The sequence below is a fragment of the Topomyia yanbarensis genome, chromosome 2 (genome assembly GCF_030247195.1).
Source record: "Topomyia yanbarensis strain Yona2022 chromosome 2, ASM3024719v1, whole genome shotgun sequence".
Taxonomy (NCBI): Eukaryota; Metazoa; Arthropoda; class Insecta; order Diptera; family Culicidae; genus Topomyia; species Topomyia yanbarensis.
Window position 1 is genome coordinate 216,268,866 of NC_080671.1, and position 19,984 is coordinate 216,288,849.

The following is a 19,984-nucleotide window of genomic DNA, read 5'->3' on the forward strand; positions in this document are numbered from 1 at the left end:
AACGAAGTAGTGAGTCTGTCGCCATGATCATTGCCGCTTGCCAAGGTTTCCAGTAAGCTTTTTCGCCGACTTTACAGCGAAAGATGAAACAACGAAATGTGTTGAGAAATTGAACTGTTCTATCATAGTCCGCTGGACTTTTCCGACTAAGTGCTGTCTGTAGGTTACGCGATGTAACGATCTTAAACCACTCTGCAACGTTCTCGATGAAAAAAGCGGTAGTAAGAACCTCCGGTCGATTCATTTGGATGCTATAAACTTTCAATGCGGCAGCGACTTGATGGTTGAAATATTTTGTACTATTTCCAACCTAAAATAATAAAAAAAAAAATATTTGGATGCAATTACATATCTATACTGTATATGGTACCTTCATTTTATCGAAGTTATTTTGCAATCTACTAAAATCAACATCTGAAGTCGTGAGTCCTGTTGCCATTTTAAGACCACTAGATGCCTCATATAGCACTAGATCACGAATGTGCATCATGTTGGCTGTGGTCGAGCATAAACTATATTGCTTTATTGTATCTAGAGGAAGGACTATGATTTGGTTTTTAAGCGAGCCTTGAACACAATTCTTGAAAACATGTACACAGTCGGGAATTACTTCAAGCGTTCGGCTTTTATCGCAAGGGTGAATAATCGGTCTATTGAACAATACTTGATGTTCACTATATTGGATATGCAAATCATTCCACAATCGCTTATTGTTACTACCACAATCACTAATGGCTGCGTGTACTCGAAGGCCAAGTGTTTCAGATCGCTTTATTGTATCGACGATAATATCCCGTAGACACCCGTTAGCGATAGAAGAACCCGTGTAGTGATACGCAACTATTTGCTTCCATCTCCTCCGTATTCCCACTAGCATTAACATCAGTACATGTGTGGCTGCTCCAGAATGATTCGGCAAAGTTATGTCTCCAAAGTAATGTTTGTTGTTTAGACAATAATCCTTTCCTTGCGCAATTGCCATCTCATCGAACACAAGGGCACAATCCAAATCATCCTTTTCCATAAACGGGATTTTAGTGCTCATAAGTTCAAATTCTTCATTTAGAATACCTGGTTCGAAATGCAGATGTTGTATTTTCTCATTAAGTGTACGCGCACTTGGTAACTTCAATTTCTTCCGTTCCATTTCGTACGCGCTTCTGCTCATGTGTAATCTGGCTCTTAAACCTTTGGCGATGGAATCATCTGACCATTTTGGCACACGAACATCTCCCGCTAGCAGCTTACATTGGTCCTCATTAAACATTTTTCTTGTGATTTTTTCTGCGGGATGTTGTTGGTACTGGTGGTCAAGATCATCGTATTTGCGCTTCAACATTTTAATATTGTTGTCTTTTTCTTGCAAAGAAAGTCGGAGCTGTTCAATTACACTGGAGTATCGTTTTAAATTAGAAGTTGATATTTATTAATAAAGAAGAAAACATACCACTGTTGCTCCACACATTGACGATACAGACTAGTGCTATCTTTACAGGAAGCATTTGGGTCAATATCACCCACAGATGACACCGGAGATTGCAGTTTTCCAGCTTCTTCGATTTCCTCGTCATCATATCCAAAGGTCGGATTCCCGGTGGAATCATCGGTAATATCCTCTATTTGGTTTCTTCCGGGTGGTTGCGTTGCATGCAGTGTTGTTTTTGGTTGAGCTGAAGAGATGATTTTTTGTCCGAAAGTTACCGCATGTTATACTTTATGCGCCTTACCTATCTTCTGTAGATTCTTTACGTTGTTCGATAGGGTCAAGAATGGTTTTCTGTGGGAAATAGATCCATCATCTAATGTTTGCTGGGAGAAAATGTTTGAATGTGCTTTTTTGTTTTCCTTCAACTCCGATAACTGCGTAACGTGGGAATACACAGGAACGGAGTTTTTTTGCAGTATTCTCTTTCCGTTTATTATAGATATGTCATGTTGATTGAAATGATACTAAAAGATAAAAATATGGTTAAAATATTTACCGATTTTTGTTTGAAAAAAACTTGCGCTGCACAGCCGCATAGAATCCAGCAACGGGAAGTCTTCCGGAAGCTCGCAAAATTCAACCCATTTACCGCGTAATGCAGCATCCTTCGGGAAACGAAAAAACTAATTTCCGCTATTAGTGCGTAATTACAAGGCCGATTTGCACAAAATTTTCCAACGCACTTCATTTCTTATTTTTAAAATAATAGCATTGAAAATAAAGTCACGCTAAACTTGGTTGGCAATAAGTGATGCTAGTTTTTTATCGCGATATTTACCGTTGCTAGTTTGCCTTTTTTCCCTCCGCATATCTCTCCCTAGAGGATAACTAGTATTATGTATCAAAAACCTACAAAAAACTAGCCCTACATTCAACAAAACGTCGAACAAAGTGGATCAGCGTAGGACGTTTGTTGAACAGACTTTTGTGCGGGGAGCATGAAGCTGATGCAAAAATGGAAATGAAATGCATTTTTTCTAAATTGATGCAAATTTGATATACATTTCAAGAGTGATCTGCCCCAAGGGCTGTATCGATGATTTTATCAAACGTCAAGTTGCGACCATCCCATCAAGATAAGCCAGATGAGATAAACTAAAAATCAGCCGATAAAAAGTCTGATGTAATACTTAATTTAAAACATTTCCTCTTTAACCCCAGTAAAACCTTACAATTTTTTTCAATGTTTGAAAATAAAACCTTACTTTTCTCATGGCACCAAAAATCAGACAATACTTTCCAAGTTTCTGTTCAGAATCATTTGTACGTGTCAAATTTAGCTTGTCCGAAACGAAGATAATGTTCTAATATAAAGACACGTGGATAGAAAAAGTATATTTGACTGCACGGTTTACTAAATTATTTTATCTGCTAAAAAGACACTTTAACAAAAGCACTGTTTTTGAGCGACTTAGTGGAATGTTATATTAAAAACATTTACCGAGACATCGGTAAAAGTGCTAAAAAGAGATTGTAACTACTTCGCAGAGTGATCTGCCTCTAGGACGTGACAGTCGATCAATGGCTTTGTGATTTTCAATCTATTAAAAATTACTCGTATTTTATTTGCACCATAAAAGTTATATAATATGCATGTGCATTAAGCCTTGTTGTTCGTATTAGAGTTTTCGATTGAAAGAACTGGTGTAGTTTTCTGCACTGAAATTGCACTTTTCTTGCAGAAGTGTTGTCAAAACACCGACACCATGTTCCATTGATTGGAACTGCAATAAAAAAGTGCAATTCCAGTGCAATTTCGGGCCAGATATTTGGCACCGAAAATTTTGTCGGTGGAGCCAGTGCACTCACTAATACCAACAACGCAAACGTCAAAACAACCCAGCCGTGGCCGCTAACAGATGTTCTTGTTGACATTCGATGTGGATCATTGAAAAATTATACGTGAAGAACGCTTTTTTCTCGAAAATTTTAGTTTTTGTTATTTGTAATTTTATTAGTGTTAACTGTTTTTCAGGTCAAGGAAAAATAACATTACATATTTTACAAATGGAAGGACTAATATACACGTCATTATACTCTGGTTTTTGATAGCCTTTTCAAATCTCGTTTAGTGATTTCTTGAAGCAGGTGATTGTCGGTTAATTATTTCAATTGGAAGTGCGTTCCAGCTAAGGGCTCCGTAAATCAGCACACTTTTTCTGCTGCTGGCTGTGTTCATTGGGATGTGGAATAAGCTTGTGCGCTCCGAGACGCTTTTCTGAAGATGTTCCAGGATATGTCCGGGGTACTATTCGTAGAACCCGGCTTTAAAGCATCTTTGTAATTCTTTGAGCTGAGTTGATAAACCTGGAACATACCGTGTCACCGTATGTGAGATAAGGTACGATGACTGCTAGCATCAGCTTCTTGCGTGTGGGTGTCGAAAGGACAGATGCGAAGCGGCGGAAAGTCCTTAATGTGCCGAATACTTTCTTTGTGATATTATTCACCTGTGTTGCCCATTTTAAGTTGCTGTCCATTTTTAACCCTAGATTGGTGACTTCTTTGGACAGCGGGATAATCTCTCCGCAAAATGAGATCCTGCTTTGGGGTGTGATGTTACCTTGTTTGTAGAAGATTACAGCCTGGGTTTCGCGTGGGTTAGGGAAAAGTTTGTTGCTCGCTGTTCACTGTTCGATTGCGTTGAGATCAGCTTTTAATATATTGATCATATTTTCTACATATTGCACCGGGCCGGAAATGTAGATTTTCATGTCGTCGGCGTACAGGTGGTATTCGCAGCGTAGAATTCCAGGCATGCTATTAATATATAGGGAAAATAACAGTGCACTGAGGTAGAATCCTTGGGGAGTTCCATCTGTAAGTACTCTCTCCGCTGACTTCTTCCTATCTTCTTTGACAAGCTGAGTACGGTGCTTCATGTATGATGTCAACAGGTCGCATGCATCAGCATAGAAACCAAACTCTTCTAGCTTTTTGCGGAGTATCCGGTGACTTACGCAGTTGAAAGCAAGCGACAGGTCTACAAGAACCATCACAGTACAGTTGCCTTTGTCTAGGTCTTTGATATAGATATTGTGTACGACTTTTGTTAGGGCGGTGCTACTATGACGTTTTTGATATCCTGATTGATGTTTGGCAAGCAGCTGTACTGCCGTGATATGCATAACAGTCTCACCTGCATAAGAAATCCATAGCAAATGGGACTGTTATGCGTATCACGGCAGTGCAGTTGATGGTAGTCCAGAAAGCTAGAGATCTGGTCGAGCAGAATTTTCTCGAATATTTTAGAGATGGCTGGGAGAACACTAATTGGTCGATAGTCTTTTGGCTCGACGTGATTGACAGATTTCGGAATCGGCTATGAAGGCCGTTTTTCAGATTTGCGGAAACCTGCGACTATCGATTATCGCATTGAAGAGGTGAACGAGGATCGGACTGATGTGAGGGCCTAATAGCTCGACAAATGAGATAGGTTAGAGATGGTCGGGTGGTTTCAATTTGTTCGAACCCGAACCCGAGAGCTTAAAAATTTAAAAACCCGAACCCGGCCCGAGCCCAAAATTATAAAATTTGAAAAACCCGAACCTTCTAAAATTTAAAAACTCAAACCCGACCCGTACCCCAAAATGAAAATTTTGTAAAACCCGACCCGAACCCGAGAGTTTTAAAATTTGAAAACCCGAGCCCGACTCATAAAATTTAAAATTTGAGAAACCCGATCCGAACCCACTTTACTAATACGAACAATCAACCAATTACCCCGAAGATTTGGCACCAGAGCGGGATCCAGGGCTAATCTAAGAATAGTAGAATCACTCGAACCTGAAGTAGCCCTACACGTGTTGAGTTATATCTGCATATGGCGAAACGAATTGCTGGCGAGTAGAATCCGCATTTATATTTACTATTATTGAATGTCGGATTTGTAATATTCTGAGAAACTTATAAACCGTCGATATCTTAACCGGAAAGTAGGATTAATCGGAAAGTGGGCGCATTAGTCGCCTTCCAATGCGCACACCTTGGCTAAAGAGTCCGCCTTCTCATTGCCCGCAATAGAGCAATGTGACGGGACCCAAACCAAGGTAGTCTGGTAAGATTTTTCAGATAAAGCACTCAGATATTCCCGGATTTTCCCCAGGAAATACGGTGAGTTCTTTCCAGACTTCGCTGCACTGATGGCCTCAATGGAGCTGAGACTGTCCGAAACGATGTACTAATGGTATGCGGGCAGGGTGTCAATGATCCCGAGAAGATAATTAATGGCAGCTAATTCTGCGACGTAAATTGAAGCAGGATTATTGAGTTTGAATGAGGCAGAAAGATTTTTGTTGAATATACAGAAGCCTGTGGACCCGTCGAGAATTGATGCGTTAGTGTAGAACATTTTGCCGCAATCGACTTGATGGTATTTATTATAGAAAATATTTGGGACCACTTGTGGGCGAATGTGATCCGGGATGCCACGAACCTCTTTCTTCATGGATGTGTCGAAAAATACAGTTGGATCAGAAGTATCTAAGAGATGAGCACTGGATTCTCTCTAGTTTGATGAAATGTATGTTCGCAACGGAGCGGAAAGCAGAAACATCCGTACTCCATCACTGATAGTATCGTTGTTTGGTACAGCCTGATTAGGTTTCCTGCGGATAGGCATCCCATCATGTTCCGGTTATTGTACGGAGAAAGTTGTACCTTTGTTGGCACTTCTGTTTCAGATACCTAATGTGACATCCCCAGGTTCCTTTAGAGTCGAACCAGACCCCGAGATATTTGAATGTTGAAACCTGAGCAATAGTTTTATCCATTAACTGAAGCTGTAGTTTCGCTGGTTCACGCTTCTGAGAAAATACGACTAGCTCAGTTTTCTCCGTAGATAACTCGATACCCAGCTGGAGAGCCCAAGCAGACAAATTGTCCAAGGTATCTGCAGTGGTCCGTGCAAGTCGACGGCTTTGGGACCTGTAATAGAGACCACACCGTCATCTGCAAGCTGCCTTAGCGTGCAGGAATTGACAAGACATTTGTCAATGTCATTCACGTAAAAATTGTGTAGGAGAAGGCTTAGACATGAGCCCTGGGGAAGGCGAATGTAGCTAAATCGTGATGTCGATAAATCACCATGCGAGAAATGCGTGTGTTTTTCAGATAACAGGTTTAGCAAAAAGTTATTTAAAATTGGTGAAAGACTTATCATAAAGAATGTTGATGAAAACTGAATCGTAAGCCCTCGTGATATCCAAGAATACTGATATGTCATTTTAATTTCTGTTGAGAGCAACGCAAGGCGATCGTTCGTCCCTTTGCCTTTGCGAAAGCCAAATTATGTATCTAACAGTAACCCTAATAAACATCTTATGATTCAAGAGCCTAACAACCAGTTCAGGGTATCATCCAAACAATATGTGGAATCGTTGCACTATATGAGTTAAAGTTCGTGTATAATATTTTTTTATTAGGGAAGCCATTTGCTTCGAACTAATTGTCGAGGCGAAACAAGATCATTTTCTCGAATGACTTCCGGATACACGATAGCATTGCAATCGGTCGATACGAGTTGTGGTCGGAGGCTGGTTTTCCTAGTTTTTGGATGGCGATGACACTCACTTGTCTCCAATCATGTGTCCAATGTTACCCTCAAGAAACTTATTAAATAAATTCAACAAGCATCTCTTGGCAGAGTCTGGTAGATTCTTCAGCAAGTTGAATATAATTCTGTTTGGCCCCGGGGGCTTTATTGTTACATGATAAGAGAGCAAGTGAGAACTCCACCATCGAAAACGGTGTTTCGTTCGCAGTATTGTGAGGCGACGTGGCGCGGTAGATTTTCTGTGCCGGGGCGGGATCCGGACAAACCTTCTTGGCGAAATCGAATATCAAACTGTTTGAATATTCCACGCTCTCGTTAGCACTGCTTCGGTTTCGAATACGTCGGGCCATGCCCCAAATGTTTCGATGTTTCTCTTGTTAACCCGCCGACAAAGCGGCGCCAGTAACTGCGTTTCTTGGCTTTCATTAAATTTTTCATTCGCTTTTCTAATATCGTGTAGAGTCGATAGCTATTGATTAACCCGTCGTTCTGTAAGGCTTTATACGCGGCAGCCTTCTCCGCGTACACGTCTGAGTACTCTTTGTCCCACACGGGTTGGGAGAACGTTTTTGGGTGTTCATGTCGGGTACTCGTTTCGTCTGAGTTTGAATCTCGGTATCGAGAATCGAGTTGGATAAAAACTTATACTCTTCCTCCGAGGGAAGTACCTGTGTCGAATCGATTTTGGATAGCATTGCTGCGTAAGAGCGTCTGGAGCGATCTTTGGCGGATCGCTTGAGGTCATCCGCGCGAAGTTTGTACGTTGGGCATTTCAAAAGTGCATGCGGATTCTCCCCACAATAAACACACTTCTTAGCGGACCTACGGCAAGTATCATCTGCATAGCGTTCCCCACATTTACCGCACCGTTGCTTGTTACTACAGTAGGTGGCCGTATGACCTAGCTGCTTGCAATTGGAACAATTCATGACCCGTGGTACAAACAGACGCACAGATAGACGAGCTCCTCCTACTTCAACGTAGCTCGTAAGTGCAGATCCGGCGAAGGCTACGCGAAACCAGTCTGATGGATTGTAATTCCCATCTTCGATGTACTTTGAGTGCAAATGCTTGCACTCCAAAATCTTAACTGATTGAAAGTTAGGGTCATTAAAGCGGCCAACCTCATCATTCATTAGATCATCGACAGTTAGACCCACATCACTTACCACAACGTCAATCTTCACATCACGAGGAGGAATGTAAACGCGATACACCATTCTAAAGAGGCTATTACTAACGATATCATTGACCGGTTTCAATGCAGTAGCGACTGCGCGCAGTTTATCTAACTGTAACTTTTTAATCTCGGTTACGGCCGAGTAACGTTTTGTCAGCTCTCGCGCAGCAGTTATGCTGTTTAACCATACCATCCAAGGACCAGCGGATCCATCCTGGTAAACGTTGATTCGGGGGGGGGGGGTTTGCTGTGATTTATTTGGGGGAAGTGGGGAAGATGAGTTGGAGGTAACAATTTCTGTCTCCGACTCAAATAGGTGTTCCTCTTCCCCAAAAGATTCACCTTTGGAGGGAGATCCTTTTCCTTGATCCATTTTGTTGCGGGAGCAACACGCTCGACCACACTGTTTAACTTAAATAAAAATAAAAAAATCAAATGCAATAATAAAAAAAATCGATAAGAAACGTAAAAAACGAAACACTTCACCAGTTGGTTCCTGACGAGCTGGTAGGTGAATTGATCCTTCGTTTGTTTTATGCGTCACCCGCGTAACCTTTATCTGGTATAGCTCGTCTAAGCAAAGCCGTCTTTCAGGTAATAAAACTGTTTAACACCGCACTACACTGAACTGCCTGACACAATTTAACGTTTATAATGTTTATACTCCTGCCCTTGCTGGGATAAACACCTTCACTGATATCGCCTAAATCAAGGTAATGTTACAACAAACATCGCGCGTGTGTAACGAAGGAGCGCTCGGTTACGAATGTTTGTAACTCTTTTATTCTGTATTATAGGCTTATATACCATAAGTCTTTACCTTCATAGTTTTTGGATAACTTAAAAAAAAACAAGTTCTTTCAACTGGGCATCCATGAATATATAACGACTAAGAGATCACTGTTTACGATTATAAAACTGAAGACAAAAACGTTCATGGATGACTTATAGCAATCGTTGCAATCAATTTAATATCGAATTCCCTAAACCTCAAGGAGTGTATACAATATTCTTTTATTTCTGGGAGTTCTGGGATAACCATGAGACGTTCGTAGAGTACCTGTGGCATTCATTGAACTCAATACAATATTGCACTTGGTATCATGAACCTCAAGGAGTATGCAGAGAACAAAAAAATATAAAATAGGATGGTCAGAATCGGACCATGGTTGGGTATTTCGGACCTTTGGTTGATTTGCCTGGGAATGTCCATACACAATCTAGTAAAAGAAAAACTATCTGAAGCAAATATGAGTGCGGAGTCGGAAAATCGGTTAAGGGAACCCTTCACTAGCGCCGCATAGTAGGAGTAAACTAGACTAACCTTCGGGCAGTCCTTAGCCTACAAAAGAACTATGCCGAACACATCATTCTTAATTATCATGATATTGAAATCCAAAAAATAAAAGAAATTGCATGTTCACTAGCGCCGCCCAGCGGATGAAATCCGAATGAATCTTCTTCCATCTCCAAGAACCTTATTGAGAACAACATCGACCTAAACCATAAAACCTTTGAGATAGAACCAAGGATAGAACATAATTTTCCAAATACTACGCTAGGCTATTATATACTTTAGCGCAGCCTAGTGGACGAATCTAAAAATGATTTATTCATTTACGTGCAGCATTTGATCTACTGATGTATATCGTCAAATTGAGTCACTAGCGTTGCCTGGCAAGTTAATTCCAAAAATAATCCATAGGTATACGGGTTGATCTTGACCTACTGAAAAACTTTTCTGAAAAGATCATATCTTTCAATTAACAGAATATTGACATATACCATTATATTATGTGCTGTGTGTGCTCACTAGTGCCGTATAGAGAATTTCAGACTAATCGGTCACTATCGCAACGTTGCGATAATTATATGATCTACGGAAATCGTTTTGTCGAATTCCTTTCAAGCGGCCCAATTAACCGCGCATTAAGAGACACAACTCTACATGTTGTTCGGTGTGGGATTTGTTTATTTTCCCGTATAAGTTGGTACCACAATGAATCAAATTGTTCAAAACCTTTTTGATCAACATATTAGGGTCTGCACTCTGGTTGTCCACCGTTTGACTGCGCCGTATAACAATATCTACACATTTTGATATATTTTCCGACTGTACCTAATGATTAATCCGCTTAGAGCAACACTTATTTCTTATTTAAGTGCTTTATTTTGTAAATAAACAAACATCAGCTGTTAAATGACAGCTCGACAAACTACACGCACACATTCAAGAGTGCACTCGATTTGCGTTGGAGCGTTCCATTGGCACCGTGCCAGTGCAAAACACTGGCGCGGTATCAGTGCCATCAATCGAAACCCCTATATATATATAAGCATCATCTCTGGTCCGGACTTTAATTGAAGTTACTTTACTGTTGTTTCGTTCAAAGCTTCGTTAAAAACAAAAACGCATCGAAATGATGCAATCGTCTATAATTTTTTCTGCGGCTAGTAATTTATTAAAACAATCCGGATTCAATACGATCCTTGGAATCGGGTCTGTTTCGAAAGTTTTGCTTATCATAAGGTGTATTTTGGCTACAATCGCCGCTTCCATTGGATGCGTTTTTCTTCGAGGCTGTTTTTAATTGTGCGTGTAGAATATTCATTACTGGCTAATCCAAATCGAGATCGCCGATTCACGATAAATAAAAAAAGATTTTTATAAGAGGTAGGCAATTTCTGTATTGACACAATATGCTCGTATTTTTATCACAAATTTTTCTTCGAAATTTTAGCCTAGTGGGCACAAGAAATGGTGCCACCGTCAGCTAGTAAATCGAAAAAAAGCCCAGCATGGCCGTATTTCGATAAAATTGAGGACAATAAAGTGCACTGTCGAATGACGAGGGCGGCAAAGATGGTGCAATAGCATCTGGTACTGATTCTGATTCGGAAATTGAAAGAAGCGATTGTCAAAAGGCTGCTATCATTCGCAAACAACAGCTACAGCCATCCATAGTGGAAGCTATAAGCCGTCCGTTAGCGTTTGCTGGTAAAAATCTCCACAAAGAAATATTTACAACTAAGTTAAACCTTGTTCACTGGTTCACGATTTCTTTCAGCTGATGGTCCGAGAGGAATGCAGGTAACGAATGCGTTAATATATTATATCACCAAGGATAATCTGTCACTGAATGCAGTGCACAAACCTAGATTTCGACGTTTTATAAAAACTGTGAGTCCTTTGTACAACTGCCCCCATGAGACCCAGTTTATCAAGCTGATACATAATAAATACGAAACTTTGAAAGAAACCATCAGAAACCGCCTCCGTTCAACGGGTAGCATTTGTCTAACAACAGATATATGGACCGAGATGATGAACGTTAAAAGCTACTTGGGAATAACAGGACATTTCATTCATGGTGAGTAATCTTCCATTATTGTTCCGTGTAAGAAGCCTGAAATCCCCGAGTTGTTTATAAACAACTTTATTGCTTGGTTAGCCGACAGGATCGAGTATGCATGTAATGCGACTTAGTCATTCATTTATAAATTACGTATCGTTTTTAGGGGGAGGGGGAGTTGGTACGAAAAATGGTGGCATGTTGTGACACATGGGGGAGAGGGAGTAAGCTAGATCGTTATGTAACATGTTTATACTGAAGAAAAACTTTTTGCCTTTCTCAATAGTAAGGTATTGCAATTGCTCTGAAAACCGACTTTTTAACGGAGGCCCGGAGGGCCGAGTGACATATACGATTCGATTCAGTTCGTCGAGTTCGGCAAATGTCTGTGTGTATGTATGTATGTGTGTATGTGCGTATGTGTGTGTGTGCATGTGACCAAAAATGTCACTCATTTTTCTCAGAGATGGCTGAACCGATTTTGACAAACTTAGTCTCAAATGAAAGGTGCAATATTCCCATAGGCTGCTATTGAATTTCTAATGGATCCGACTTCCGGTTCCGGAATTACAGGGTGATGAGTACGAACACGCAGAAAATGTCGATTTTAATAAATTCTGCAATGAATGTATAAAGGTGAAAATTTTTCCAAAATATGACCACAACTGCTTCGATTTGTAGTATTAGGTCACTAACATCCATTCAAAGTCTATTTGAGTCTATTTGGCCACATTGGCCACCATCATCGGTTCCGGAAGCCCCGACGGAAGTATCTAAATTCAGAATAACAGTCACATCGGTTTCTCGGAGATGGCTAGACCGATTCGACTAAACTTGGCCTCAAATGAAAGGTATTGCGTCCCCGTAAATGGCTATTTCATCCCGATCCGACTTCCGGTTTCGGAGTTACAGGTTGTGGCGTGCGATCACATAGCAAATTGTGATTCAAACCGATACTCCGATGAAAGCAAAAAAGGTAAAAATTTCGCTAAAATGTCTCTCAAACAACTTAAATTTGCTGTTCTAGGTCACCGACGGCCAACCAAACTTTCGTTGACTACATTGACCACCATAGATGGTTCCGGAAGTGCCCGGGAAAAGCGGCCATCTTTCAAAATTTACGAACTCACATCAGTTTCCCGAAAATGGTTGGGCCGATTTTCACAAACTTAGTCCCAAATAATAGCTATAATATCCCCATAGATGTCAATAAAATTTCGTACGGATCGCTTATATGTGTCCGGAAATATAGACTAAATCGTCCGGTCACATATGAAATTCCCATATAAGCCGGAACTCAATTTTTTTTTCAAAGGGGGACCTCATGAAATTTCAGAAATCGAATTCGTATTTTTGATGCCAAACATCTTTAAAATGCATGAAACGTCGAGATTTTATGTTATATCGAAAATTTTTTTTTTATAAAAATCGACTTTTTGGGACTTCGCCGATTTCGCACCTTTTTGCCTTTCTCAATAGAAAGGTATTGCAATTGCTCTGAAAACCGACTTTTTAACGGAGGCCCGGAGGGCCGAGTGACATATACCATTCGATTCAGTTCGTCGAGTTCGGCAAATTCCTGTGTGTGTATGTGTGTGTGTATGTGAGTATGTGTGTATGTGACCAAAAATGTCACTCATTTTTCTCAGAGATGGCTGAACCGATTTTGACAAATTTAGTCTCAAATGAAAGGTGCAACATTCCCATAGGCTGCTATTGAATTTCTAATGGATCCGACTTCCGGTTCCGGAATTACAGGGTGATGAGTACGAACACGCAGAAAATGTCGATTTTAATAAATTCTGCAATGAATGTATAAAGGTGAAAATTTTTCCAAAATATGACCACAACTGCTTCGATTTGTAGTATTAGGTCACTAACATCCATTCAAAGTCTATTTGGCCACATTGGCCACCATCATCGGTTCCGGAAGCCCCGGCGGAAGTATCTAAATTCAGAATAACAGTCACATCGGTTTCTCGGAGATGGCTAGACCGATTCGACTAAACTTGGCCTCAAATGAAAGGTATTGCGTCCCCGTAAATGGCTATTTCATCCCGATCCGACTTCCGGTTTCGGAGTTACAGGTTGTGGCGTGCGATCACATAGCAAATTGTGATTCAAACCGATACTCCGATGAAAGCAAAAAAGGTAAAAATTTCGCTAAAATGTCTCTCAAACAACTTAAATTTGCTGTTCTAGGTCACCGACGGCCAACCAAACTTTCGTTGACTACATTGACCACCATAGACGGTTCCGGAAGTGCCCGGGAAAAGCGGCCATCTTTCAAAATTTACGAACTCACATCAGTTTCCCGAAAATGGTTGGGCCGATTTTCACAAACTTAGTCCCAAATGATAGCTATGTAGCATAGCATAGATGTCAATAAAATTTCGTACGGATCGCTTATATGGGTTCGGAAATATAGACTAAATCGTCCGGTCACATATGAAATTCCCATATAAGCCGAAACTCAAATTTTTTTTTCAATGGGGGGACCTCATGAAATTTCAGAAATCGAATTCGTATTTTTGATGCCAAACATCTTTAAAATGCATGAAACGTCGAGATTTTATGTTATTTCGAAAAAAAATTTGCCTTTCTCATATAGAAAGGTTATGCAATCACTTTGAAAAATGTCAAACTAATCCCGGCCCGGAGGGCCGAGTGTCATATCCCATTCGACTCAGTTTGTCGAGATCGGAAAAAGTCTGTATGTGTGTGTGTATGTGTGTATGTATGTGTGTGTATTTGTGTGTATGTGTGTGTATGTATGTGCGTAAGTGTCAAATAATGTCACTCGTTTTTCTCAGAGATGGCTGGACCGATTTGCCCAAACTTAGTCTCAAATGAAAGGTGCAACCTTCCCATCGGCTGCTATTGAATTTTGGATCGATCGGAATTCTGGTTCCGGAATTACGGGTTTCAGAGTGCGGCCACACAGAAATTTCTCACACAAACTGTAGGAAAAATTAAAAATAGAATTTTTTTTTTTGATGCTAAATGTGTTCAAGGTGCATGAAACGTCGAGATTTGATGCAAACTCGAAAAAAAATTTGACGACGATTCACTTTTTTGGATTTTGGCACATTTTTGCCTATCTCATATAGAAAGGTTATGCAATCACTCTGAAAAACGTCAACCTAATGCCGGCCCGGAGGGCCGAGTGTCATATACCATTCGACTCAGTTCGTCGAGATCGGAAAAAGTCTGAATGTGTGTGTGTGTATGTGTGTATGTATGTGCGTATGTGTCTAATAATGTCACTCATTTTTCTCAGAGAAGGCTGGACCGATTTGCCACAACTTAGTCTCAAATGAAAGGTGCAACCTTCCCATCGGCTGCTATTGAATTTTGGATCGATCGAATTCTGGTTCCGGAATTACGGGTTTCAGAGTGCGGCCGCACAGAAATTTCTCATATAAACTATAGGAAAAATTAAAAATAGAATTTTTATTTTTGATGCTAAATGTGTTCAAGGTGCATGAAACGTCGAGATTTGATGCAAACTCGAAAAAAAATTTGACAACAATTCACTTTTTTGGATTTTGGCACATTTTTGCCTTTCTCATATAGAAAGGTTATGCAATCACTCTGAAAAACGTCAACCTAATCCCGGCCCGAAGGGCCGAGTGTCATATCCCATTCGACTCAGTTCGTCAAGATCATGTGTGTATGTATGTGTGTGTGTATGTGTGTATGTATGTGTGTGTATGTGTGTGTGTGTATGTATGTGCGTATTTTGGATCGATCGGAATTCTGGTTCTGGAATTCCGGGTTTCAGAGTGCGGCCACACAGAAATTTCTCATATAAACTATAGGAAAAATTAAAAATAGAATTTTTACTTTTGATACTAAATGTGTTCAAGGTGCATAAAACGTCGAAATGTGATGCAAACTCAAAAAAAAAATTAACGACAATTCACTTTTTTGGATTTTGGCACATTTTTGCCTTTCTCATATAGAAAGGTTATGCAATCATTCTGAAAAACGGCAACCTAATCCCGGCCCGGAGGGCCGAGTGTCATATCCCATTCGACTCAGTTCGTCAAGATCGGAAAAAGTCTGTATGTGTGTATGTATGTGTGTGTATGTGTGTGTATGTGTGTGTATGTGTGTGTATGTATGTGCGTATGTGTCAAATAATGTCACTCATTTTTCTCAGAGATGGCTGGACCGATTTGCCCAAACTTAGTCTCAAATGAAAGGTGCAACCTGCTACTGAATTTTGGATCGATCGGAATTCTGGTTCCGGAATTACGGGTTTCAGAGCGCGGCCACACAGAAATTTCTCATATAAACTATAGGAAAAATTAAAAATAGAATTTTTACTTTTGATACTAAATGTGTTCAAGGTGCATGAAACGTCGAAATGTGATGCAAACTCGAAAAAAAATTGACGACTATTCACTTTTTTGGATTTTGGCACATTTTTGCCTTTCTCATATAGAAAGGTTATGCAATCACTCTGAAAAACGTCAACCTAATCCCGGCCCGAAGGGCCGAGTGTCATATCCCATTCGACTCAGTTCGTCGAGATCGGAAAAAGTCTGTATGTGTGTGTGTATGTGTGTGTATGTATGTGCGTATGTGTCAAATAATGTCACTCATTTTTCTCAGAGATGGCTGGACCGATTTGCCCAAACTTAGTCTCAAATGAAAGGTGCATCCTTCCCATCGGCTGCTATTGAATTTTGGATCGATCGGAATTCTGGTTCCGGAATTACGGGTTTCAGAGTGCGGCCACACAGAATCTTCTCATATAAACTATAGGAAAAATTAAAAATAGAATTTTTTTTTATGCTAAATGTGTTCAAGGTGCATGAAACGAAACAAACAAACTCGAAAAAAAATTTGACGACAATTCACTTTTTTGGATTTTGGCACATTTTTACCTTTCTCATATAGAAAGGTTATGCAATCACTCTGAAAAACGTCAACCTAATCCCGGCCTAGAGGGCCGAGTGTCATATCCCATTCGACTCAGTTCGTCGAGATCGGAAAAAGTCTGTATGTGTGTGTATGTGTGTGTGTATGTATGTGCGTATGTGTCAAATAATGTCACTCATTTTTCTCAGAGATGGCTGGACCGATTTGCCCAAACTCAGTCTCAAATGAAAGACCTTCCCATCGGCTGCTATTGAATTTTGGATCGATCGGAATTCTGGTTCCGGAATTACGGTTTTCAGAGTGCGGCCGCACAGATATTTCTCATATAAACTATAGGAAAAATTAAAAATTGAAATTTTATTTTTGATGCTAAATGTATTCAAGGTGCATGAAACGTCGAGATTTGATGCAAACTCGAAAAAAAATTTGACGACAATTCACTTTTTTGGATTTTGGCACATTTTTGCCTTTCTCATATAGAAAGGTTATGCAATCACTCTGAAAAACGTCAACCTAATCACGGCCCGAAGGGCCGAGTGTCATATCCCATTCGACTCAGTTCGTCAAGATCATGTGTGTATGTATGTGTGTGTATGTGTGTATGTGTGTATGTATGTGTGTGTATGTATGTGCGTATTTTGGATCGATCGAATTCTGGTTCCGGAATTCCGGGTTTCAGAGTGCGGCCACACAGAAATTTCTCATATAAACTATAGGAAAAATTAAAAATAGAATTTTTATTTTTGATGCTAAATGTGTTCAAGGTGCATGAAACGTCGAGATTTGATGCAAACTCGAAAAAAAATTTGACGACAATTCACTTTTTTGGATTTTGGCACATTTTTGCCTTTCTCATATAGAAAGGTTATGCAATCACTCTGAAAAACGTCAACCTAATCCCGGCCCGGAGGGCCGAGTGTCATATCCCATTCGACTCAGTTCGTCAAGATCGGAAAAAGTCTGTATGTGTGTGTATGTGTGTATGTATGTGTGTGTATGTGTGTGTATGTATGTGCGTATGTGTCAAATAATGTCACTCATTTTTCTCAGAGATGGCTGGACCGATTTGCCCAAACTTAGTCTCAAATGAAAGGTGCAACCTTCCCATCGGCTGCTATTGAATTTTGGATCGATCGGAATTCTGGTTCCGGAATTACGGGTTTCAGAGTGCGGCCACACAGAAATTTCTCATATAAACTATAGGAAAAATTAAAAATAGAATTTTTATTTTTGATACTAAATGTGTTCAAGGTGCATGAAACGTCGAAATGTGATGCAAACTCGAAAAAAAATTTGACGACAATTCACTTTTTTGGATTTTGGCACATTTTTGCCTTTCTCATATAGAAAGGTTATGCAATCACTCTGAAGAACGTCAAGCTAATCCCGGCCCGGAGGGCCGAGTGTCATATCCCATTCGTGTGTGTGTGTATGTGTGTGTATGTGTGTGTATGTATGTGCGTATGTGTCAAATAATGTCACTCATTTTTCTCAGAGATGGCTGGACCGATTTGCCCAAACTCAGTCTCAAATGAAAGACCTTCCCATCGGCTGCTATTGAATTTTGGATCGATCGGAATTCTGGTTCCGGAATTACGGTTTTCAGAGTGCGGCCGCACAGATATTTCTCATATAAACTATAGGAAAAATTAAAAATTGAAATTTTATTTTTGATGCTAAATGTATTCAAGGTGCATGAAACGTCGAGATTTGATGCAAACTCGAAAAAAAATTTGACGACAATTCACTTTTTTGGATTTTGGCACATTTTTGCCTTTCTCATATAGAAAGGTTATGCAATCACTCTGAAAAACGTCAACCTAATCACGGCCCGAAGGGCCGAGTGTCATATCCCATTCGACTCAGTTCGTCAAGATCATGTGTGTATGTATGTGTGTGTATGTGTGTATGTGTGTATGTATGTGTGTGTATGTATGTGCGTATTTTGGATCGATCGAATTCTGGTTCCGGAATTCCGGGTTTCAGAGTGCGGCCACACAGAAATTTCTCATATAAACTATAGGAAAAATTAAAAATAGAATTTTTATTTTTGATGCTAAATGTGTTCAAGGTGCATGAAACGTCGAGATTTGATGCAAACTCGAAAAAAAATTTGACGACAATTCACTTTTTTGGATTTTGGCACATTTTTGCCTTTCTCATATAGAAAGGTTATGCAATCACTCTGAAAAACGTCAACCTAATCCCGGCCCGGAGGGCCGAGTGTCATATCCCATTCGACTCAGTTCGTCAAGATCGGAAAAAGTCTGTATGTGTGTGTATGTGTGTATGTATGTGTGTGTATGTGTGTGTATGTATGTGCGTATGTGTCAAATAATGTCACTCATTTTTCTCAGAGATGGCTGGACCGATTTGCCCAAACTTAGTCTCAAATGAAAGGTGCAACCTTCCCATCGGCTGCTATTGAATTTTGGATCGATCGGAATTCTGGTTCCGGAATTACGGGTTTCAGAGTGCGGCCACACAGAAATTTCTCATATAAACTATAGGAAAAATTAAAAATAGAATTTTTATTTTTGATACTAAATGTGTTCAAGGTGCATGAAACGTCGAAATGTGATGCAAACTCGAAAAAAAATTTGACGACAATTCACTTTTTTGGATTTTGGCACATTTTTGCCTTTCTCATATAGAAAGGTTATGCAATCACTCTGAAGAACGTCAAGCTAATCCCGGCCCGGAGGGCCGAGTGTCATATCCCATTCGTGTGTGTGTGTATGTGTGTGTATGTGTGTGTATGTATGTGCGTATGTGTCAAATAATGTCACTCATTTTTCTCAGAGATGGCTGGACCGATTTGCCCAAGCTTAGTCTCAAATGAAAGGTGCAACCTTCCCATCGGCTGCTATTGAATTTTGGATCGATCGGAATTCTGGTTCCGGAATTACGGGTTTCAGAGTGCGGCCACACAGAAATTTCTCATATAAACTATAGGAAAAATTAAAAATAGAATTTTTATTTTTGATACTAAATGTGTTCAAGGTGCATGAAACGTCGAAATGTGATGCAAACTCGAAAAAAAATTTGACGACAATTCACTTTTTTGGATTTTGGCACATTTTTGCCTTTCTCATATAGAAAGGTTATGCAATCACTCTGAAAAACCTGTTTTAATCCACCTAGCGGTGCAATTGTGCCTTTCTCATTTCTCTAAACTATGGCACGGAGGCTTTTTATGTTCAACATAATTGTGGAAATGTCCATTAGATTCTTAGTACACTTTGCACTTATACACAATGGCATGCCAGCCACGAACTTGATGAGCTACGTGTCGACGGTGAAACACTTGAAACAAAAAAATATCATACTCCATTAGCCTAATCAGCATTAGATCAATGTTATCTGCTTGCTAACTCATTTTGTCATGCGGGGATGGGTATGTGAGGAGGGCGAAAGTCCCATGAACGAACGACTCCCCAGCTTAAATTGGTATGCTTTGTAATATAGTGGTGGTTTAAAGATAATGGGGTTGAAAGGGAGGGGTATGAGGTGGTGGTCTG

General features: G+C 40.0%; 2 protein-coding genes across 2 annotated transcripts in view; one reads left to right on the forward strand and one right to left on the reverse strand.

Moving 5' to 3' along the window:
* Positions 1-352: 352 nt before the first annotated feature.
* On the reverse strand, positions 353-8,260 carry LOC131680055 (uncharacterized). The gene is made up of 5 exons (XM_058960783.1): positions 8,210-8,260; positions 4,626-4,808; positions 1,728-1,950; positions 1,448-1,670; positions 353-1,391 (listed from the first exon to the last, which is right to left on the reverse strand). The coding sequence occupies exons 1-5, from the start codon at positions 8,258-8,260 to the stop codon at positions 353-355; spliced, it is 1,719 nt and encodes a 572-aa protein (XP_058816766.1).
* Positions 8,261-8,936: 676 nt separating this feature from the next.
* Positions 8,937-19,984, forward strand: part of LOC131680056 (zinc finger BED domain-containing protein 6-like) — a 22,007-nt gene continuing 10,959 nt past the window's right edge. The window contains exons 1-2 of the mRNA XM_058960784.1: positions 8,937-8,988; positions 11,289-11,591. Coding sequence (XP_058816767.1) covers positions 8,937-8,988; positions 11,289-11,591 — 355 coding nt within the window. The remainder of the gene's footprint in view (positions 8,989-11,288; positions 11,592-19,984) is intronic.